At 42.3% G+C, this 24,016-nt stretch overlaps 1 protein-coding gene across 7 annotated transcripts; it reads right to left on the bottom strand.

Moving 5' to 3' along the window:
- Window positions 1-191: 191 nt before the first annotated feature.
- dido1 (death inducer-obliterator 1) lies at window positions 192-23,291 on the bottom strand. Of its 7 annotated transcripts, none has more exons than XM_049561198.1 (17): window positions 23,170-23,291; window positions 21,556-21,650; window positions 19,609-19,727; window positions 18,243-19,323; window positions 16,447-16,843; window positions 15,038-15,406; window positions 12,398-12,617; window positions 8,898-9,459; window positions 8,621-8,780; window positions 8,358-8,474; window positions 8,107-8,268; window positions 7,637-7,793; window positions 7,020-7,527; window positions 6,605-6,752; window positions 6,413-6,502; window positions 6,115-6,310; window positions 192-4,521 (listed from the first exon to the last, which is right to left on the bottom strand). In XM_049561198.1, the coding sequence occupies exons 3-17, from the start codon at window positions 19,688-19,690 to the stop codon at window positions 812-814; spliced, it is 7,959 nt and encodes a 2,652-aa protein (XP_049417155.1). In that variant the 5' UTR covers window positions 19,691-19,727; window positions 21,556-21,650; window positions 23,170-23,291; the 3' UTR covers window positions 192-811. The 7 variants fall into 7 exon arrangements, with proteins under 7 accessions (XP_049417155.1, XP_049417366.1, XP_049417234.1 ...); XM_049561409.1 differs by having other exon boundaries at window positions 8,155-8,268; XM_049561277.1 differs by having other exon boundaries at window positions 23,174-23,278.
- Window positions 23,292-24,016: the final 725 nt, after the last annotated feature.

Here is a 24,016-nt window from a genome sequence, read left to right as displayed (position 1 = left end):
TTTCTGAAGCAGTTAATGTGACGTAGTTTGTTTTCACGTCAGCCACCGTAGTTCTCCTACACGCTTGGCACACAGGAGAGCTTTCAGTTCTGCAACATCACAGCTAAATGCTACTAAATTCTGCACGCTGGACCTTCAACTGACCTTTTACTCTATTTTTAAAAAACAAGTATTGATAACAGAGAGACACATAAGTCATCAAACAGGTTTAATTGGTTGAGCTGAAACAAAATCAGAACATTTCATTAACAACCATTGATGGGATGTATTACCGTAGATAACTGGAGCGTTTAAGTTCAATGCTGCTGGACATATAAACACACATTTGTGTGTAAACAATGATTCCTTAACTTTCACATTATCCATCTCAGATATATGGCTTTTATTTTCTCTACTTAGAAAAGTATGATTAAAAACATCAGTATATACACAAATACATTCATATTTACATATTGCAAATGGTGTGTTACTCAGTTACATTATTGTTTTCTTAAAAAAAAAAAAAAAGACTGCTTAGAGAGGAGAAAGGTACATGTCATAGGACTCAGTAGCCCACTTAATACATCTGGTACACAAGCAACTTAGATGGCCTTCAGTTGTTTTTTTTTGTTTTCAAATGTAATAAAACAAAGTTAGAAACCTTTAAGTGACAAAAAGAATACAAACATTGTCAAACTTTTTTTCTAGTACGAACACAACTGTGGAAATTTAACGAAATACTGCTCTACATTTACAGTGATACAACTGGATTTCAACCGTTCAAAGATTGAAGTGTCCTTCAAACCATAATGTCATGTCCATAAAACAGAGACTAGGACATGTTCTTGCCACTTTCTGCAGTTTTATCACTTTCCTTGGATGCATCATGTTTACTGTCCTTTTTCTCCTCTTTCTTGTCTCTGCTTCTGCTCCTGTCCCGACGATCCCTGTCTTTGTCCCTGTCTCTATCTCTCTCCCTCTCCCTGTCTCGGTCTCTGCCCCGGTCTTTCCCACGGTCTCTGTCCCGGTCTCGTTCCCTGCTTCGGGATCTGTCCCGTCTCCTGTCTCGGTCTCGCTCACGGTCACGTTCACGCTCTCGATCACGGTTTCTCCCTCTGTCGCGGTCGTAGTCTCTCCTGTCAGAATCCCTGGCTCTGTCTCTCTCCCGGTCTCTCCTTTTGTCTGTGTCTTGATCCCTGTGTCGCTCTCCCTCTGTCTCCTTGTGCCTCTCACTCTCCCTCCCTCTGCTGCGGTCTCTTTCTCGGCCACGCTCCGGATCCCGTTCTCTTTCTCGACTACGCTCTGGATCCCGGTCTTTTTCTCGGCTACGCTCTGGATCCCGGTCTTTTTCTCGGCTACGCTCTGGATCCCGGTCTTTTTCTCGGCTACGCTCTGGATCTCTTTCTCTGCCACGCTCTGGATCTCTTTCTCTGCCACGCTCCGGATCTCTTTCTCGGCCACGCTCTGGATCTCTTTCTCGGCTGCGCTCGAGATCACGGTCCTTTTCTCTGGCTCTATCCCACTCTCGCTCTCTGCTCCACCGCTTGCCCTGGCTCCTGTCCCATGATGGCCTGCCGGTGTGGGAGACTTCCCGCTCTCTTTCCCTCCGGCGGTCCTCAGACAGCTCCCTCTGTCTCTCTTCAGAGGTTGGTACAGGACCAGGAAGAGGTTCTCTGTGCCCTCCTTCAAAGCGGCTCAAACGATCTCCGATGCGAGGTTCTGAGTCTTCTCGACTGGTGGTGCTCCTCCTTCTCATTTCAGGAGAGTGGCGGCGCCAGGGGTCGTCCCGGTGCATGTCGGGACTGTGGGCTCCCATGCGACTTGGAGGGCCTATGGGAGCCTCTGAAGGTGTCGGTAGTAAAGGCCCGCTATGGCGAACAGGTCTAGCCTCATCAGAGTGCCTGTCTAAGCGGTACCGTTCTGATCCTCCAAAACGCTGAGAAGGGTGGGGTCTACCCTCCTGCGGGGGAGGACCTCGGTGCTCATCAAAAGATCCTCGATGTGGTGGTGATGAGTGTGGTCTGGAGCTCCCATATTGGTTATGTGGACTGTAGTGCTGTCCGCTCATCTCGCTGCTAGAAGGTGGGCCTCTTCTGTCCTCATACTGGTTAGGTGGAGGTCCCCGGTATGCTGGACCTGATGGAGGACCCTGATTGTCTTTAAAAATATGGATAGTGTTTGGAATCTGGTCCACATTTAGTTTAAAAGAGCTAGAACTTTCTTTGATATACTGTTCTGCAGGGCCTCGAGATTGGTCTAGTGGAGGTTGAGTCCCATGGTCACCATACTGAGATGGCGGAGGACCTCTGGGGCCTGGGAAGTGGGATGGAGGTGGGAGTCTGTTTTCAAAGTGACTGGGAGGTGGCCCTGTAAAAGGTGGAGGAGGACCTCTGTTTGCAGGAAAATTAAATGGTGGAGGAGGACCAGTGAATCTTGGTGGAGGTAAACTGCTCTGTCCATCAAAGGTAGGAGGTGGGGGAAGGCCTGGAGGGAGGCCTTGCTGTCCAGCGTACTGTGGGGGAACAGAAGGATCAAACATTTGAGGAGTAGGGCCCCTCTGGGTTATTGGAGGGAATGGTGGTGGTGGTCCTCGAAGTGGCATGATATTCTGAGGTGGTGGTCCAGGAGGAGGTTGCTGCTGCTGTGATGGTGGCTGGGTGCCTGGCCACTGATTCTGATAGGGAGGGTATGCAGTCGGAGGTGGACCATATTGCTGGCTACTGTCACCCTGCATAGGGAGAGGACCACGCACAGGGGGAGGAACATGGATGGGTGGAGGGGGTCCCTGCATAGGAGGGGGACCTGACATTGGAGGAAGACCCTGGATGGGTGGTGGCATAGACATCGGCGGAGGCCTAATTATCAGGTTCTGTCCCTGCATCGGATGAGGCGGGGGGAAGTTGGATGGTGGGGGAATGTCAGCTGGAGATCTGTACTCGCTGTCGAAGCTTGACGCTGACATGTGATGTGGCATGTGATGGGACTCAAGTGAGCGGAGAGTGTCAACCATTGCTGAGCTCTGTGTGAGTACTGGGATTGTCGAAGTTATCGTGGAGGTGTGTGCAGGCTCATTATAATAACTTGTGGTAGGTGCATCCTGGCTATTCTCTTCATACTCTGAGTCCTCACCAGCTTTTAAAATACTGGCAGCATTTGGCCAAATACTGTACTTGTCCATTTCTGTTTCTGCCTTGATTGGCTCAGCTTCCTCAGTTTTCACTTCTTTCTCATCCATATAGTTGACCTCCATATCAGGTTCCACCTCCTCCCCTAATAATGGAATTGCCACCTCCGCCTCACTCGACTCCATGAAGGGTAGTGTTTCTCTTTTCACCTCCTCGTGAGGCAGTGGTATCTCTGGGCCTTGTGAGGAGTCTGGGAGTTCAGTTACATTAGACAGCTCAGGCTCGTGAACCACAGGTTGTGAGACAGGAGTAGAATCTGCCAATGGAGCAGATGTCTCTTCTTGTTCCTCAGGTTCATCAGTCTGTTTCCAGCCAGCCGCAGCCTGGCGAGGATCCCTGCTCTGTCGGGGATCTCTCCTTTGGTTGATCAAGGGAGCAACCGATGAAGACTTCACTAGTTCCTCAACCTTTTTGCCAAGCTGCAGTAGCTGAGTATTGGCTAAAAGGGATTTGGTAGGTTGAGTTAAGAGTGTGTCTGGAAGTGCTGATAAGGTAACAGGTGTCCCTGTAGATGATATTTGCTGTTCTCCCTGTTTCTGGAATGTCTGCTCTCCAATCTGTTTAAGGCTCTCCAATATCTTCTGTGGATCAGTCAAAGGGTCAGTTGCAACCTTAGTTTGACTTGGTACTACAGTTCTGACATCATCAAAAATTGAGTCATCCTCTGGGTCATATGCTACATCATCTCCTTCATTTGCTGCCACCTCAGGCTGCTTAGAGACTTCAGGTTTGCTTACTAACTCAACGGGCTTCTTAGGCACATTGTAGCCCCTACTGGGGTCATACTCTTCTTCCGGGTCGTACGGTCTGTCATCTTCATCTTCCTCCAACTGTTTCTCCTTAGAAAACTGCTGCACAATGGGGTCAAGCATCATAGGGGGTGGGAGGGAGTGTTCCCCGCCTTGATCAGACGGGGAGTTGGAAGCTTCTGAGTCATGCTTTTTCTTCCCAAAGAGAGTGTTGAGAATGGTCTGAAGAGGAGTGGCAGTTGCTGCAGAGGAAGCAACAGAGCTCGATGAGGATGGGGAGTCCTTGCCTGTGGTAGTGGATGTGGCTGTAGACTTGACAGAAGACAAGAAGGAAAGGACTGAGGAGGTGGCCACTGTGCTGCTTGAGCTCTCAGAGCTGGGTGGAGGTGACCCTGGAGGAGTTGTGCTAAAGGGGACTTCAAGACTCTGTCGTGTACTTCTTTCTGCTCTGACTAAAGGAGATGGTTTTGGAAGGCCAGTGTCGTCAGCATCTTTAGTTTCAGTCTTGGACCTTTTTTCCACAGTTTCCAACGGAGCAGCAGCTCGCTTTCTGTCCTTCTGGCAGATCAGCAGCCCCAAGAGCAGGTTAGGACGAGCTGGTTCAAGCCCTGCAAGATAGACGAAACAAGAATCTTAGAAAACGTGCGTGTGGAATAACAGACACAATTTCATAAAAGAAACTATCATTTTTTTGTATTAAACTCAGTATTTCTGACTTTCCCCACAAAGATACAAAATGAGTAGCACAAAAAGTCTCACAACTTTCTCCAGTGTTTCCTTTGATACGACAAATGACAATAGTAGAAATATGCAATTTTATATTTCAGTCAGTTGTCATTGTACCTGGTGGTGAATTAAAAAACCTGAAGTAAAAAAAACTTGCTGACATGGGTAAATGAGTACCAGCTGCAGAGAAACATCTGTAATCAGGAGGCTTGTAACTTTGAAGTGTTTTTGTTTTTTGTTTTTTTTTGTAGATGCCCTGACAGATATTGCGAATGTGTAATGTGTTCACTTATGAAAAAAAAAAATCAATTGTCTTTTCAATTGTTTTTCAGATTATTCCAAAATTTTGAGAAAAAATGTAATGAAGAAAAAATCTGCTTGTTTCTCTGAATAAGATTATTTTGTTGAAAACAAATGTAATCTTGTTAATTCTTAGGCAAGAATTAACAAGATTATCATCATCATATCATCATTAATTAAATTCAAACAAGAGCAGATTTTTCCCCATTAAACCTTTTCTCATAATTTTGAGATAATCTCATTAATTCAGAAAAACAGGGCAAATATTTCAAGTGGTGCATTACGCTTCTATAGGATACAGCCAAGAGTTAAAATGAATCACAATCCCTCTAAATTATTGACTGAAATCGCTAGACTGCACCCAAACATTCCTAAAAAATGACTGCAAAAGACTGAAACCAATTGTAACTTATAATATAACTTTGATTAATCCACAGAAAGGTGCATACATTAGCCCCTACTGAAATTTGATGTTGGAGATCAAAAAGTGTAGTTTTATCTTTATGAGGCTACTCAATTAAGAAAAGAAAATGTCTGAGGCACTACATAAGGAGCAGACAGACCCTCTGAGGTGTACAACCACTGTACTTACCAGAGCTGCAATAGCAACGTGGGTACTGTTAACATTGTTGTACAACTACTGATGGCAAAGTTTAAACCAAGTGCTGATTCTTCATTTAGGAGGACACATTAAGAACATTTCCTGCTTAATCCCAATGCTGCACCATAAACCATAAACACTAGCATGGCATGAAATGGCTGACAACCTAATGAATAGCGATTTATTGATTACACAGTTGTTCAACTCTGTTTATGTAGGAGCCAAGTCTTAAGAAACAACAGGCTGAGACTGGACTCAGATGGCACCAACCTGCGATGCAAACTTCCTTTATTAGAAATGTAGGGTACAAAGTCAGATACACAGCAGAGAACACAGCAGCTGTTACATGCAGAGAGGTGTTTTCTGAGGGAGACTCAACAAGGAGTGTGAGTGCCCCCTACAGTACAAACCCATGAATCAACATGCTCTCATTTCAACCTGAGTCCAAAGACAAAGATGACACTAAATATACTCACCATGGGTATAAAAAATGTAACAGCATAAAAATTAAAATAAAAACAATTACATTCACGTCACTGCAAAGGTATATTTGTGTAACCCTGTAAATGCTTACCTGGCCCATCAAACGGTAAGAGTTTGGAGGGTAATGGGTCCTTTGAGCCCAGTGGGATGAGATAGAGGTCTTTGATTCGCCGATTGTTGTTAGCCACCACACCAAATCGTTTCCTGCTGCTAAAGTAAGAGAAGAGAGAGACATATGCCACATCTTCTTCCTCTGTTGCTGGGTGGAAACGGATCAGACACAGTTCCTGCAAACACAGACAGAGCAAAAGAGAGTATTTAAGTGATGCCAGACCTTAAAATAAAAATGTTAAGCACTTTTATACAATGAAATTTCTCTCCAAACAAACCTTGGAGAGTGAGGTTTTCAGTTTTCCAACATAGTCCCACACTGTGCTTGGAGATATCCGTCCCCCAACATGAATGGTGTCTGGCAAATCCTGCAAAACATTGACAACACTAAGTATGACGATCTTGCTGACCCTCTCCAAGGGTTTTGCATTCAATATTGTTTGCAATTAATCATCAGTCTAACTGCTAACCTCCTTCAGGTGCTCAAAGGATCCAGACACCAGATAAGCTTTGGTAACAAACTTGGCCACAGACTGCATGTTAATTAATCCTTTCCAAATCTTCTCTTGACCATGGAGGAAGATTGCTGTCTCTCCCTCAAGAGGAGGGTCAGATGTACTGTAAAAACAAAACAGTCTTTTAGAGAAAACACAAAATCATAATCTCATGCCTGTACTATTCTATGAATGTAAAAGGGGCTATACTGTGTAGGAATATAACACTGACACTGCCCATCATACTCCACTGTAGCACCACCAATCCTGTTTAAAACAGAATTTTAGATATAGTTCCTCATGCAATTTTAGCACACCATACAGATACACATTGCTAACAAATGTTAGTGCATCACAAAACCCTTCATAAAAGTGTGATGAGATAGAGCACCTTGTTTTCCCTAGTTTGGAAACAGCTACTGAAGACGGTGGAGCTGGGGGCATTGGCAGCGGTGCCTTGGGTGCAACCTCCACTGCAGCACTAACAGGAGCTGGTAGCGGCTCTGATGAGTTGTTGATGGGTTTGTCTGGAGTAGTGTGGGTGACGGTCACACCTGAGCTGTGCCTGGCCATGCGTGGGTCTCTACGGGTGATGCTGACAGAAGACACAGTTGGGGCAATGGTTGCAGGGGCCTGGACTGGAGGTACCATCATATTGAGGTCAAGCTGCGGCTGTGGTTCTGTGACAGCTGGTTCCATGTTAGACTGGTGGGATGGAAGGACTGCGTGTTGGTAGGCTACAGGGTCCTGGGGCTGGTAAGCTGCGGGGACCTGTGTTTGGCTGACAGGGGAGACGTCCCCTGACCTGGATGAATGCAGCTCCTGTCTCGGAGGTTTAGTTTCAGGCTTCTTGGCCAGTTTGGCTTTCTTAGCTGCAGGCTCATCTTCTGTCTTCTGACCTAAAGGGCAAGACTCAATATTAAAATTATCTGTAGTAAAACAAATCATGCTTATCTAATTCACTAGATAAATGTTACCCTGACACTTCCATGTCACCCTCTCAATTACCTGTGCATATTTTACAGTTAAGGTCAAACAGATGAGTCCTGTGTTCAGCAGTGGTGTCTTTGAGCATGTTGCTGAAAATGTCTGGCATGCTGCTGCCAGTGTTCCCCTCCGCAGCAGAGGACTGAGCCGAAGCTGAAGGAGTGGAGTCATCTTGGTCCTGAGGACAGAGAACACGATTAAATCTTAGTTGAACTGGAACAGATGATAATAATCCACGTAACACCTGTAATTCTTCATTATTAAGATGTACAACACTGCGTATTGTGCAAGGTAGATGCAAGTAGGTTTACTGCTCAACAATGATTTGGAAAGAAAAAGCTTCAGAAACAAAGAAAAAGCACTGAAAAACAGGACAGTTGGCAAGATGACTAATATCTTCAATAATCTGAAATATCCTGGTACTAAGCGCCCCATGCAAAGGTGAAAATCAAAGTGTGAAAGCTTAAGAAAGACAGCATGCCACCACTTACTGCAGCAGAAGCCATGCGAGCAGATGAAGTGGTGGCAGAGATACATACATCTCCATCAGATGTTGGTGGAGCATCCTCCATATCCATACTATGTGAGCTAGAGTCATGCCTGTTGCCCAGTCTGGAATGCCCCAAATGGGCCCTTGAACTGGGAGACTGGGCCTGCAGAAGATGACCATATTCAGTTTAATTCCAAACTCCTATCAAGGTGACCTGTGCTTAGTGTTTAGTTAAAGGAAAGTATTATTTACCTCAGGAGCATCTGGCTTCTTCCACTCAGATATCTCTTTGGAAAGCAACTCTTCAGCACTTAGTCTCACCAGTCTGAAGGGACTAACCTCGCCACCCACCACCCTGTAGAACAAGCCCTGAGACAAACATACCACACAGTTGTTTAACATCAACATGAGGGACGTCAAGAGAATCATAAAGACCAAAGCTTTTCAGGCTTTAGGCATTTCAAGATGTGTACTTGACTGAAAATATAAATGCATAAATGTGTATGTTGACTCACTTTGTTTTTAGGATCTTTCAGGTTGAACATGAGGGACCTGTACTTGTTCTTGTACTTGCTGTCAGTGCTAAGGCAAAGGTTGAACATTTCCTTTTCAATGGCAACTGACAGCCTTGCCACCTCGCTCTCAGTCATTTTCAAATCATCACTGTCGCTCACCCTGGTGGCAAGAGACACAACAAATATTGGTGTTTGATGTGTGAAGGTGCTCAGCAAAAGATTTACAGATAGTCTAACAAGAGAAATATTTCTGAACTAGGTTTAGTATGCCTCTTACCTCTTATAGAGGATGTCTGTCAGCGAGCGGCGGATGTTTGTTCGCATCTGGTTGTTGGGTGGCGGTGGCATGGGGGACGCAGGGGGCACCGACGCAGCTGGATGTGGGGGTCTGGAGGATGGGGAGTGAGTGGGTGGAGCTGAGGAAACAGGAGATGATGGGACTCTGGAGGACGGGGATGACTTGCTATGGGATGGAGAATCCTTTTGTTGTGGCTGCTTCTTAGGAATGGTAAAGTTGGACTTGGTGACCCTCAGCGCTCCTGTGACGTGGATCGGACCTGGGGGAAAGGGAGACGGGGTAGGGACGGGCTTCGGACCTGGTTTCTTGGACTTTGTAGTGGTTTTACTCTGAGGTATCGTAGCTTTCTTGGACATCTTTGAGCTGGGAGACTGAGCGGAAGGCTTCCTGCCCCTTGGGGAAACCTTGGACCCTTTAGTGGCCGGGGACTTCTTCTTTCCTTTGACTGGTGTTGTGGACGCCAGGGATGGTTTCTCAGGAGTCGGGGTTGGTTCTTTCTCTTTCTGTTCCTTCTCACTTTGCTTCTCTTCTTTAGAAGGGGCTGGAAACCAAGAAAAAGATCAGACATTTTAAAAACATGCCATCATTACATTGTCAGCAGATACAGCATGTAGTGGGACAGTATTTAACCAGCACTGCAGAAAATCATTTTACATTGATAATTTAGACCACATTCATACGACTGGAAAAGCTCCACATTGTTTTGAGAGGACTATTGTCAGCTTTACCCCTTAAAAGTGATATAAAATGGTAAAATCTACAATGAATCCCTCTCTTGTTCAATCAAAAAAATAAATGTAATTCACATTTTTTCTTGTTTGTACACTGGACATATTGCACTAAACATTCTGAAATAAACACAAAGTTGACCACTGGGCAGTTAAAAAGCCCTCTTTATTTGTAGCAGTGGATGGCAGATACATTGTGCAGTTCATGCAGTGTCATTTGAGAGAGAAGTATGTTCATCCCAAATATTATTTAGTGGCAGTGGTCTTTGTATTCCTCCTTCAGACAACCTTGATTCTCTGCACCCACAGATCTCAACAGGAGAGAGGGAACTGATGACCTACAATCTATCTCTCTGCCTCTCCACCTCAGCAAGAGTTTGCACAAGACTCCAGTGACTTATCTTGTGTACAGTATTACTGTAAACCTCCTATCAGCAGTGACTGAGGAGACAGGACTACAACTACCAGGGTCCCTCACTTGAATGTGAGAGACAAACAGCATCAACCCATTACCCACTGGCTAAAATGTTGTTTCACTGCCACCAAAGCATGAATGCTCCTGCTCACATGGGATATGGTGATCAGAATAAAAAGAAATGATATAGAAATAAGTTTATAACCTACTTATTCTCACAGTGTTCATGCAGCTCATGAGCTCAGCTGTGGACCCTGACCACTAATACTATAACCAGCTGACAAAGCAATGAGCTCTGACCCACAAAGCATCTTAACCCAAGTCTTGTTGATGGCTCTCTCATTTGAATTAATCATTCAGGTGGAGGTGAGTAATACATTTCTTGAACCACTATTCACATCAGACTATGTGAAGAGAATTATCAACCAAGTGGCAGCAAGACTAAAATGACAATACACACTTGACATAACACTTTTCAAAATGTCATCTGCATGTGCTAGTGCATCATCTATGTCCAAGTTGCATGTTAAAGCTGCATTAGTTTACACAAACTATACACCCACTTAAATATAAAAACCACAATATTGTGCAGAGCAACAGTAGAGTCCCAAAGCAACCAGTCAACCATCTCCTCAAAATAATAGACTGTCATACAAAAATATCACTCAGCAAAATATGAGCTATGAAAGAACAAATCAGTGAGCCAGACTTCCTGTTTCTCTTAATCACACAACAATCAGTGGTCATACTGATCTCCTGACCTGAGAAGATGCATGTACTAAAAGTTAACATTTGCTAACTCATCAGTTAAGATCCTCATGGTGCCTTCAGTGACCCCTTATAAAGGAGAGGTGAAACAAACTGTCCACATTTCATGGCAACAAATGTTCCTCTCAATATATATATCAGATCTCATCAGGTGCAAAATGTGTGTGGAAAAACTTGAGCATGGGTCTTCCTCTTCTGACTCAGCGTGAGGCCCAGGTCTTGAGCTTCTTTCTTCTGCTATGAGCCGTCTGAACTTCACTGCAGTATCTCCAGGTGGTCCAATCTCTGTGGCAGAGCTTCCTTCTTCTGCAGCCATTCACCATCTGGGGTTCTCTTGGGCTTCACGTCTCCGCAGTGTGTAGATTCATCAGTATGTATTTGTTTGAACTGAACTGGTCAAGGTATCCTACAGCAAGCCAACACTGCTTACATAATCAATCAAGCCATCCTAAAATCTGTTATATCACCTTTTATTTCAAAGCCAGTTTCCCACGAGAGGTAATGCAACATATTCAATATGAAATCAAAAAAATTCAAGTCAGCCCGTTACCCACAACATTGATGGTTGATCAAACACAAAGTTGTGCTTAACAGCTGAATATGAGCTACAGTAACTTCATTGATCCACGTTAACATAGGAGAATTCGGAGACACCTACCTGCTGGAGAAAGGGAGGAAAGAACCTTTTATATGGGGCAACAGCTGAGGTGATGAACCCAGGAAGTGGAGAGACTTGAGCAGGTAATTTAAAGATCACACTCCAAACATACACACATGCACCAATCCATTCATCACATCCATACACCTCATGGTGAAGCATAAGATATTACTGCCTTGCTTTTATCTCTACCACATGATCTTTTATAGGTTTTCACGTACAGCTCTGCATTTTAAATGAGGGACTCAAAAGAGGAACTCCAGCAATTGAGTGTTGCACTTTTAAAAGTGGAGGGACTCATGAAAGTCATATTAAAAAGGAATAGTCCAATTTGACTGAGGCTGAGGTATCCTGACCTTTAGTCTATGGCAAGGGTAAAGATCCAAAAAAGGAAAAAGCTGGAGCCTTTCCCAGAATACCTAAACATCATTTGTCAAACCCTTCCTGCCTGGTGAGTTACTACATTTTCCAAACTCCTGCCTTTAGTTTATAACGCAGGCTTTCTGTTAGGAATTTAAAGTCTCCCAAACTGAGATCACAGCCACAGAAGACTTTATAAAATTGTGCCAACATGCTTAGGCACCTGATAAAATGATCTTGAGTGCAACCTGTGGAGCGCCCCTTTAAAGAATAAAAATGTTCTGGATTATTGAATACTTACCCAAAGCCACAAATAGCACTTACCTTTTTCACAGCTGCTGACATTTCATTAACAAAACCTTCACATTATCAAAATCACAACACTTTGCAGATAATTTTAAGTCTAGCACACAGGGGAGTTCATCTCCAGAGCGCTTATGTTTGTCCCCATATGTCAGGATCGTTTCTAAATTACGTTTAGCACCATTTATAATGAAAACATAACAACGTGGTTTCAACAACAGCCCAAGACCTTCAAAGAGATACATACACTTTTTGTTTAACACTGTTGGTGATATGGGTGTAGTCTTTTCTGGTGTTACTGCAATGTAATTATGGTCGCTGGACCAGGACGCAGTGGCCGGCGGGGGCGGGTGTTCCTCAGCATGCTCGTCTTCGCTGTCCTCATCTGGATCAGGACTGTAGTCTTCCTCGCTGTCCGACTCCTCCTGGGTCTTCTTCTGCGTCCTCTTCCCACCAGCGACGCTCCTCTGTGTGGACAGGAGGACACAAACACAGTCAGGTCTTTTAGTTGCAGCACTCAGCGAGCATTGTTTGAAATCATTACGGTCAAAATACAGAACAGTTTGACTTGAGCCATGTTGGCTTTTAAAAATAGATTCCCTCTATGATGTAGTGCCAAATGCCAGGGAAATCTGTCCATGGTAAACAATAATTGACCCTTACGGTCTTTAACCTGCCTGCTCTCAGTTTCTGTCCTCAGTAGCCACTGAACAGTGTACAGAGTCCAGTACAAACGAAATTAACAGTGTTTCTTAAACACCAGGCTCTCCATTGGCAGCATTTTACACTGCCCTGCATGTAGCATCTAAGCTTCTGTAAACTTGGATACATTTCAATGAAAAATGTACACGGTACCAAATTATTCTTGGCAGGTCCAATTTACTGGTCTATGCAAGCGAGCTAAAAAGTTAATTTCAGACATTGCCTTCAGGGACCTGTAATCACAAAGCAAGCTCATCATCAGCAGTAATTCCTCAAGTTTAAGCAGATGGGCAGCATTGATATTATTTTTATAGAGTTAGCTTCACCCTTGGGCATTTTACACTGTTAGAGTTGGCCTAGTGGCTCATCATAGCTTAACAAATTACATGTATTATTCACACTTGTTTAACATCAGTCCACCCATCTTTAGTTTTCTGTAATTTGCTTTTATTGTACTTTAAGTTGTTGTCAACTCAAGTACTGTCAAGTAATGTCTACTTCCTGTCTCTCCTCTACTGTGCTCCAAAGCCACGCCCTTGGGGAGACAGAGGCGACGAACTAGCGCAACCATGAATAAGAGCAAAATGCAGTACAGATTCTAACAGAGCCGAAATCAAAACAGTGCATATAAATTAGGAAAAAGCTGACTGATTGGAAGATAGTTTCCCTGAATGTACACTGCACTTAAAATAATAAGACTGCAATGCATGCTTTTAAGATGCAATCTCATAAAAGTCCATTTGGTTTTTTGAAGTAATAAGACCATAGGATTTTTTATTTTAGCTTTGAATACAGATGAAAAAGGCAGGGTTTGTAACAACTGCTCAGTCAAGAGCAGGACTGCTGACTCCTGCTGGGTTATTATGTTATTGCAGAGGCAAAATTAGGGTAATATTAGGGGCACAGGGACAACATTAAACTATACAAAGTAAGGTAAAGGTAAGAATACTTGTTATTAAAAGACAGTAAGACACTGTTGATATTTTCCAGCGTATAGTTACCAAAACATTGTATAGATTAGATGTTAGGAGCCATATTCCTTTCGATACCCCTTTTGTTAAATAAAACAGACTTATCTCCCACCATTCTTAAGGCGCATTGGGAAAATTATTTACTTACACAACTCATGGCACTGCATCTAGAAAACAGTTTTCACCTATGAAGTCACAACATATACTCTGGAACTGGGCCACATCAGTAGCATTAGTGGACAACAACATACTATGTTATCACTGACAATAACTTAGCTTGTGAAGCAAAGCAATGTGGGCCCCTACATACATTACTCAACACCTTCATATACTCTAATTAGCATTCAGTGTACTCATGATCCAGTGAGGATGATTGCTGCCATGAGCTGACTGGTCAGCAGTCAGACTCCATGTTTATTTTTAACTTATCCATAGAACTTAACCTGCTCCACTGCAGGTCCATTTTGTGATCTGACCCTGTGAAATGTGAGTCAGTTTTGTTTTATGAAACAGCCTTTGTGAAGATGAAACCTGGGTTGTTAACCCACTAAATTTACTTCGTAAGACAGGCATTTTAACATCAAGACATTATGACATCACAAAGTAGCAACTGCCAGTAACCATTTCGTTAGCAATCTCACTTCTAAGCAGTATTTTAGAATAACAGCAAAGACTTCTAAAGCATTTTAGTCAGGCTAAGATATGACCTCTTGTAACATCATATTATTGCAGAGGGTGCAGCCATAAGAGGAACCTTGGCGAGACAAACCTCAAATGGGATTTTTATATTATTTTTAAATCCCAAACATGACTGTAATAACACTTGGGTGTGAAAATATTATGTCGTGATTGATAGATACACATGGATGTTAGTTTTCTGTATTGCTAATCAACAATGAAACAACGGAGACAGGATAGAAAAGTACTCGTACCCAGCCACGCTAACAATGACCCAAACATTCTTCATCCTATTCAAAACACAATTTAGGAGATAATTTCTCAAATGGGACATAAGATCAAAAGTCTAATATTGACATTACAATGACAAAGATTGTTAAGCAGTCATACACAACTTCTGAGAAAGTGCTTTGCATTGCTATAGCTAGAATATTATGTCTGCAACCCTGCACAGCTTCTCTAATTAAATAGAAAAGGTAAGAACATGTTTTCTTTAAGGACAGGCAAAAGGCAACATTTCAAGTGGCCCAAGTTACCTTTGGTGTAGACTTGGTTTTCTGAGCCTTGGCCTTGTCCTTCTGCTTGGGATCTTTGACATCAGTGATGGACTTCATGGCCGCAGCAGCATGCCTTAGGATACAGTCGTTGCCACAGTACACAGAGTCTGGCTGGGCATTATTCTCACAGCCAGGCCCGATACATTTGGGAAGGGAAGACTCCTCCTCAGCCTTCTGCCCGGCCTTCTCCTCTGAAACCTCCACTGTTGGTGTTGTATTCACCTCCACGTTTGACGCCACTTTCTGCTCCGTGTCCGGTAGTGCTTTCTGCTCTGCTGTGGATGCTGCCTTCTTTTCCATGGTTGGCACTGACGGGGCTGCTTGGGCTTGGGCTGGCTGCTGTACGGTCTGCTCCAAGTCAGTACAATATAAAAATTAACGGCTAATGAAGACTGATGTCATTTTGCATAGTGTCACAGTGTCACAATGCCAACTTAATGATTTTACTATTAATTGTATTGCTAACAACAGTGATTTTAAAAAGTGTGTACTATATTTTGACGATCAGTTTAAGTAGTGGTGGGCTTCCTCATGCCATCGCCATGCCTTTAACTATTTGTTTGTATACTGATTTAGAGTCTGGAGCCCCTGGCCTCTTCTTTTTGGGCCATAATCTGCTTTCACTAATGCAGTAACATCACCACTGCAGACTCAAAACAGCTCGAGTCATACAGCACCGTACTCTAAATCAGTGCTTCTCAAATGGGGGTACACTGCCCCTAGAGGTAGTCTGGGGTAGTGCAGGGGGTGAGAGAGTTTTTTTTTTAAGTTAGTTTAGAAATGTAATGCATAATTCCTTAAATAATCATAAATAATGCATTATTCCGTGCAACTTTTCAAAAAGGCATGGTCCAATGCAACTACAGTGCAGTCATAGTGTTATTGCACGGTGACCAAAAATCTGTTTGCCCTTAATTTAGTGATGATTCTAAACATTTGAAATTTAGCATTTCAGTGTCTCAGGTTCTCGTTAAGTAAATCCAACACTGATGACACAGCTGTTTTGTATCTCTTTATACAGACATTTTTTTCCTACCAAAAGTGTTTTGCAGGGTAGTTGGTTGAAAAAATTATTTCAAAGGGGGGGGGGCATTATTGAAGAAAGTTTGAGAACCACTGCTCTAAATGACAGATTGGGGGATTAATAATTACTTTACATTTCAATCACACATTTAAGACCTTTGACAGTGACTGTGGTGAAACTGACTTCAGCTGTGTGTTGCTGACAGCATTAAATATTTAACCATGGCATCATAAAAACTTTGACATTAAGATTATCAGGACAACACTTGACATGCGCTATGAAGGACAGAACAACAGGCACAGCAAACCAAACAATACTAACACAGTAATTCAAAGCCTTTAAGTTGATACCAGTTGTAACCTACCGGCTGAAAGATCTTTATCTTCTTTTTCCCAGTTGGATTAGTAGCTTTTTCTATCCTGCCTTTGATGCCCATGTCCTCTGTTCCAGTGGTGGAGGGCGGAGGTGCCGCCAAAGCCTGAGCAGCCGGCTGACTGACGTCTGGCCCACTGGTGTTGGTTTTCTCAGCAGACGTCATAGCAAGAACAGCGTGAGCAGAAGTCAGAGCTTTGGGTTTCCCAATATCTGTGCTTGCAGAGAGGACAGACGTGGCAGGTCTGACCACCTGGTTTTTCTTAGCGGTGCAATTAGGACAGATGTAGTCTTCCCCATTTCTCTCCATCAGGCGCCCGCGGGCCTCAGTAATGCCAACACAATCTCCATGGAACCACTCCTCGCAGCGGTCACAGCAGATCATGAACCTAATAAGCACAGAATATTTATAGTGCCACATTTCTTCAAAGCAGTGCTCAACAAAAACGCTGGCTTTCCTCATACTTTTGAGTAGAGCAGCTGAAAGACAGACAGAGCAGGGACCCCACACCACATATACACAACTGAGCTGCATATTAAACTGGGCCCACAGTAACGTTAAGGTCAGTCTTAAGTGCCATTTATTAACATACTTATATATGGTGCATTCAATACTATGCAATTAAAACAATAATTACTGACAGATTTACTGATTTATATATTATGGATTCATTGACAATGATTCATGGGTAACAGCCTATCATCAGTGTCGTGTACTGTAAATTAAATGGGTTGTTTTTCTTTGCAAACAGGCTGATTTATCTTTGCCAATAATTAGTCTGATTCATGTTAATGTGTATTTTCAAACAGATTTTAAGTTTTGAAAAGAAAAAAACAACAACAAAACATCAAACAATGATTTGGCAGCCCCCCTGCAGTAACTCTATGAACCCCGCAGGGGAAAACCTGCTGAAGACTCATGGAGTAGTGCATCAACACAAATGAACATGGGATTAGACAGTGGCTGTAGCTATGAGCCCGACAACTCGAGTTTCATAACATAAAACTTAAATATGCAGAGTTTAAAGTGTATTGAAGATATTGTGCCCTACTGACAGAACATAAACTTATGGGAAATATATTTGATAGTAGACATTCCTTTTAGATGTAATCCTGTGTACAAGATTGACATCTCAATTGAAGATTGGATTATCCGGGATTACAAACTGGAGCAAAGACTTCTAGCAGCAGGTAAAAAGACTGTCACAAGGAAGTGGCTAAATTGAGAGCCACCCATCCATGATGAAAGGATGGAAATAATATACAAAATATATATGAAGAAAAAAAAGTATTTTTCCCTCAAAGTCCAAATAGATTTTTTTTTTTTTGGAATTGGACCAAGTAGACTGAACACATCGCATCAAGAGGGTCAGACTTTTGCCAAGAGTAATTAAGTGAGAATGTAACGTGGTTTATATAACTTATCGCATCTAACAACAAGCTCTTTATTATTATTATTATTATTATTATTATTCTTTCATTTTTTGTAATATCTAAAGTGCATGCTTCCCATGTTCACATGCAAATAATTAATCTGTTATGAAACAAAACCCTCTGGAAGAGCCAGGCTGTCAAATGGTGTTCAAACATTCTGCAAAATGTTTAAGTGTTAACAATTTTAAGACAATCTACTGGTGTTATTACTATTTTTCTAAAATAAAAAAAAGTACAATAAAGATCAAATGGTAACAAGTTCATTAAACATACAATGTACTTCATTATTAATACTTTAAATGCAGTCATTATGATCACAACTACAGCAATAACAAATAAAAACATAACAAGTACCTTTTGTTGTGTTTCTGCCGACAGATGCAGTAAAGTGCATTGGGGTCATAACCTCCCTCATCAGAATCAATGGATGATGATGATGACGAAGAAGAAGATGAAGACATTGAAGAGTCATTCTCATCATCATCGGCCTGTTGTGCCTGTGCCATGCGTGTCATTCCAGCAGCTTGGGCGGCTTTGGGCTTGATCTCCCTCTTGACAACAGTGGGGGTCTTGATGGCAGGAGCAGGACCTTTAACAGGGGTAGTGTTCTTATTGGCTGCCCTCTTTTTGTTGACATAGGTTCTTATTGGTCCACGTTTCACCAACCCCGCTGCGGGTTTGTCTTTGCTATCCTCATCAGACTCTTTATCATTCACTTTGTCATTTTCATCTCCATGTTGGTTCTTCTCCTCAACAACCTCTTTCCTCTCAGAGTCCTGCTCTGGCTGAGGCTGTGCTGCATTAGTGCTCCCTCCATCTTCAGGAATGGCATCACCCTTTCCATCTTCTTTCTCCTCATCTTTATCTGGTAACTGGTCCGCCTTGGTGGCGTCTTTGCTATCCTCCTCATTGTCAGAGCTTCCCTCATCTTTGACTGTCACTCCACTGCTTCCCCGTGTCTGTCTGCCACCTCGACCTCTCCTCTGGGTCTGCTTCCTTGCACTACTTCTTGTCTTCCTCTCTGGGGATTCTACCTTGTCCTCCGCAGCCTTGGTGTCAGCGTTACCATCAAAGCTGGCCTCTGAGGCAGTCTCTGCATCAGTTGGGGTTTGGGAGGGAGGGTCACCGCTTTCCAGACTAGGAGGGGCGCTCTTTCTTGACCCTCTCTTGGCAGTCAAGAGGAATTCCTCTAGTTTGTCAGTTCGCTTAGACTGCCTGCCACTGCGCCGTACAGGACAGCGGTTTTCAGAGCCGTCTGTTGCTGCCTCCACTGGCATCTCTCTCTTTGCAACAGTGGACCGTCGGAAAGCCCAAGTCTTCTTTACTTCACTGTTGGCCCTGAAAGACTTGTCCGGCTCCTCTAGTGTCTCTTTGGCCGCATTCTCGCTCTCAGTATGAAACTGTTCTTTCTGCTCTGTATCCCCGTCTCCAAAACCTGTGAACAAACAATCAAAGACTGTGGGCAAAAACAACATTGCATGCAACCACCAACAAAACAACATAGCCAAGACACTACTGATTGTTTTGTGATCAAACATACATATAAACCAAAACAGATATGAAAATGAATTAATTGCATATTACCTGTACTTACCCTACATTTTCACCCAAATTTAATATCATTGACAAATCATAGAACCTGACACCCCAATTGTGCCCAGTATTACTAAAACATCCCCACCCCTTTATTATGAGGGGAAAAGAAGCTCAGCCAAGGTACCTTGAGAGCAGCTATCCATGCGGTCCTGGCTCTGCTCTGGCTCAGGAGCTAGAGAGAGCTCAGGGCTCACATTCTCCTCCATAGATGATGGAGTCAATCACTACTTTCAAACAGAATGTCTACAGTTAAGAGAAGAACACAAGAGACCAGCTATGAGTCACTCTTTTCATTTCATAATATGGCACATACTGTAAGCTGCTAGGGCTGGGCAATATATCGATATCATGTATGAGACTAGATATCATTTTATATTTTGGACACTAGTATTTTAAGTGTCGTCTTTTCCTGGTTTTTAAGGCTTCACTGCAATAAAGTGATGTAATTTTCTTAACATAAGACTGCTCTTTACCAACTTAGTGATTTTATCCAAATTACTAATAATTATTTAATAAACATCTCATTGTGTAAATATTTCCTGAAAGCACCAATAGTCAACCCACCGGCATCGCTGTAATACTGATACAGAGGAAACTGTTATAGATCTTCTCCATATCGCCCAGCCCTAAGGGCATCCACGTTTTTAATAATTAAGGAGGGCTGGGATTGTTCTATACATAGAAACAGAATGACTGAATGCAAATGTCATTCCTTTTCTATGACAGTTTCTATTACATACTAGCTCCAAAATAGTGTTACAATTATAAACACTTACAGTTTATTTGCACCATACAGTACTATCTCAAAACACCTTTTAAATGTCAACTCTACTGAGGGCATGCAATGACGTCACTTTTTCGCATGATACCAATACCATCACACACTATCTCAACACAAACTCACATCCTGAAAGCATGAAGGCCATCAGTAAATAAATCTCCTAAACATTATATCAGTGAATACTAGCTTATTGCAGATATATTTTATCAGTGTATATGTCACCTGATACATAACAAGAAACTGCAGGGCAGAAATGCCAAACTAAGGTTCAGTTACTTTGGAAACAGTATTTTCGGTACACAGTTTATCCATCAGAGACCACTGACAAGTTGATTTTTTATATGTAAAATGTCCTGCGTATTATGCTTATTGTTCATAAATTCTTATTTTTAAAAAATAAAGGGATCAGTACTGTGATTGTTTTAGTCATATGTATGTTGAAAAAAAAAAAAATAACAATAACAATAATAATAATAATAATAATAATAGGCGAATAATGAACATAAACATATATTATCAGATTGCAGTGTTGGCCTCAACAATGCAGTATTGGTCAGACTGCACAAGACACTGAAATGTAGGTGAGTTTCCTGACACAAATATACAGCATACCATACATGTATGTCATCAACCATGAAAAGCATGCTTCGTCCAACTGTGTCCAACTTAATTAAATTCTCAAGGACACTGAAGGCCATTCTGATTGTCTGTGGTCAGGTTTGGAAAAATATTTAGGCTACCTGATTCACCATCTGCAGCCTTCAAAATGTAAAATGCATTAACTGGTTGAGTTGCAAATTAGACTACACAGTTGTTTTATATTTAGCAGTACTTTTCATGCAAATGCATGAGGACAGATGCTGAGTGTGGCAAGTCGGGGGAACTGACTGTGGTACTAACATCACGTGCATACCCACTATAGTCAAATGCTGCCATGTAAGGCTGTATAATACTGTTAAATAACCGCTTTTGTAGAATATTGCAATTTAAATTCTACATTTTCAACTTCAAATCATGGATGTTAAAATCACAGTTAATGTTTGCCGTTTGAAAAAATTGGAAGTTATATGCAAAAATTAGGACGAGAACCAGAAATCCGTAATTTATTAATGTTAAATAACAAGTCCAAAACCAAATTTACTTCAGCCAAACACTACTAATAAATTATTACTGGTGAATTATTTCTATTAAGTCTTAAAGAAAATTACAACTAGAAACTGTTGTAACTAAGAGCCAAACCTACTAATCATTACTTGAAGGGCACATAATGAAAAAAGCCAATATCTGTACCTGCAGTTCAGCAGTGATGAGTGACAGAGTTGTTCTTCAAACAAAACAAAGGCCTTGCACCAGCAATCATCAGTCTTGGTACAAGGTTAAAGGATCTGCCAGGACGAGAAAAACACAAGTTAGGGTCAAAGTTCTCTGATTTGGCTGCAACAGTGAAGCCTTGTTTAGTGAATACAAATAACAACACCACATCATGCTAATTTTCTTGAAACTGAAGATATTTACTAACTGGTATCCGTTTCACAACTATTCAAAGTTTGATCTTTATATGATCAACAAAAAATATCCAAACAAAACTGAATGTCGACTTAATGAGTTAACAATGAGTTGCGTTATTTATAGTAACTGCAAATAAATAAAAGAACCAAATGTAACTAAGTGAACAGTATGTTGACAAGTGACAGTAAATGTACAATTCTCTGGTGACTTATCGAAATATTATAATGGATGAAAGCAATTGTATATGATTATATCAAAATGCATCCATTATAATCATATCTGATTAAAATTTGGGCATTAATGAGCCTTGCTTTTACACCGCCAACAGTTAAAAAAAAAAAAAACACCAAACACTGAAAGTGATTTAAGAGGATTCCTCCGTGTACCCGTGGTCACGACACTGTGCCACGTGAATGGCAGGAAAACTGTTGCCATGAGAGGTGGGAGGGGCTCGGGACGAAGATTAGATTTAACACTACAGCGATAAAATAGTCTTTCTAACAAGCACAGGTTGAGCGAAATGGCATGTCGACACACTGATGCTATGTTTGCAGACGACGATTTAAGGTCCAGTAGCTGCTGCCTTGCACCGAACGAGGGAGGCTGCACGGGGCCTTGGTGCGCATAATATAGCCTAAATATTGTTAGATCACAATCACGCATCGTTATCACACGTGATCTTGCAAACGTTACCTATGAATATGTATGAAACAAGTCCGACAATATTGACGATATCAGACAGCAAAGTACGACAACATATAAACTCACCTCCTGCACACCCTACACATCCAATGATGGCCGCATAGCCAACATTTTGCCAAACCACGACTCAATCTACCGTTAGCAATCCTAAACCGTAAGTGGCACAACTTATGCTGCATTATTGGGTGGGGCACATCCAACAAATCACAGAATGTCGTTAGACACGCCACTGCATGTTTTGCCTCTTCGTTCCTTTCGTTTGTCGTTACGTCTCACAACGAGGAACTAAGCGTTGCAAAACGTGTAGCTAGCAACCACGGCTAACGCTATTAGCCACCACGGGCATGAGCAAGCTAGCGGCACACTCAACCTGTAGCTGTTTAGCATTTGCTAACATTCAAAAAGCACATACCGTTACTGCACAAAACCGAGCTACTGGATATATTTGTTCTGTAGAAAGAGCCTTGTCAAACGAAACATGGCGAATGTACAGGTTCAAAATGAATAGCTTAGTTTAGCTGTACACACGTTAACGTTACAACCGTCGTCAGGCGCATCATATTCAGCACCGCCTTCAATACCTTCAGTAGGACAACTCCTGCAGTAGCAACAAAGCCGAGACACGGACGTATTCCACATAAATGAAAACTACACTAACATTGCTACAATATTTAATTGGTGTACTCTACCCACCTACACGCTAGAAATGTCGATGATATGCCCTCGCTCTTCGGTCAGTCCTCCATTTTCCATTCCCGCTGGAGCTAGCTAACTGACTGCGGCAGATGGCTGACGGTTTATGGAAAACGCTCTATGTGTCTACAGCGTCCCCGCTGGTCAGGAGGGTAACTGAGCGGGCACATGCAGCAATGCTAGGTTTGTTTGGCTTGTATGGACAGGTGTACCAGTCACATACAAGGTTATAAATGCACAGCCCTCTAATAATCACAAAAATAGCAAAGATTTACAAACTGAAAACTTTGGGATTTGGGAATCTTAAACTGAATGGGGATTTGCCTGAATTTTGACCACTTAAATTTGTCACCTGTATGGTACACAATAGCCTATACCAGGGGTTGACAACTGTTACTATCAATAGACATTTTTGACCAAAAATAATTTCTAAAAATCTGCCAGGAGCCACAAAACATATTTAAGCCTATTTGGTCTAAATTAGCCTACTGACATTGAAAAGGTGTAAGTGAGCATTCAAAAATGTTTTACCACTAGGTGGCTACTCTGCAGTGGGCTATGTATGATTATTTGGTACTTTCTCTCTGCAGCATTTGTGGTGAAAGCAAATTAATCTGTCCATGAACTATTAAATTCTCTATTTTCCCTAAGACTTTCACTTTTGTGGATTTGAACTCCATTGCTACCCTAGCTAGGGAAGCTCAAGACTAGCCCCTGCTGTTGAGGTTTGGCAAAATTCAGAGGAAAATGTTATGGGTTGTTTTTTTAATTCAATGCATAGGCTACACATTTTTACAACTGGATGTAAGAATTTATTTAGGCCCACAACAATGGTGAGTGGAAATGT

This window comes from Epinephelus fuscoguttatus, linkage group LG1 (assembly GCF_011397635.1).
Source record: "Epinephelus fuscoguttatus linkage group LG1, E.fuscoguttatus.final_Chr_v1".
In the NCBI taxonomy this organism is placed as follows: Eukaryota; Metazoa; Chordata; class Actinopteri; order Perciformes; family Serranidae; genus Epinephelus; species Epinephelus fuscoguttatus.
Note: the sequence above shows the minus strand (reverse complement) of the source record. Positions and strands in the feature narration are given on the sequence as shown.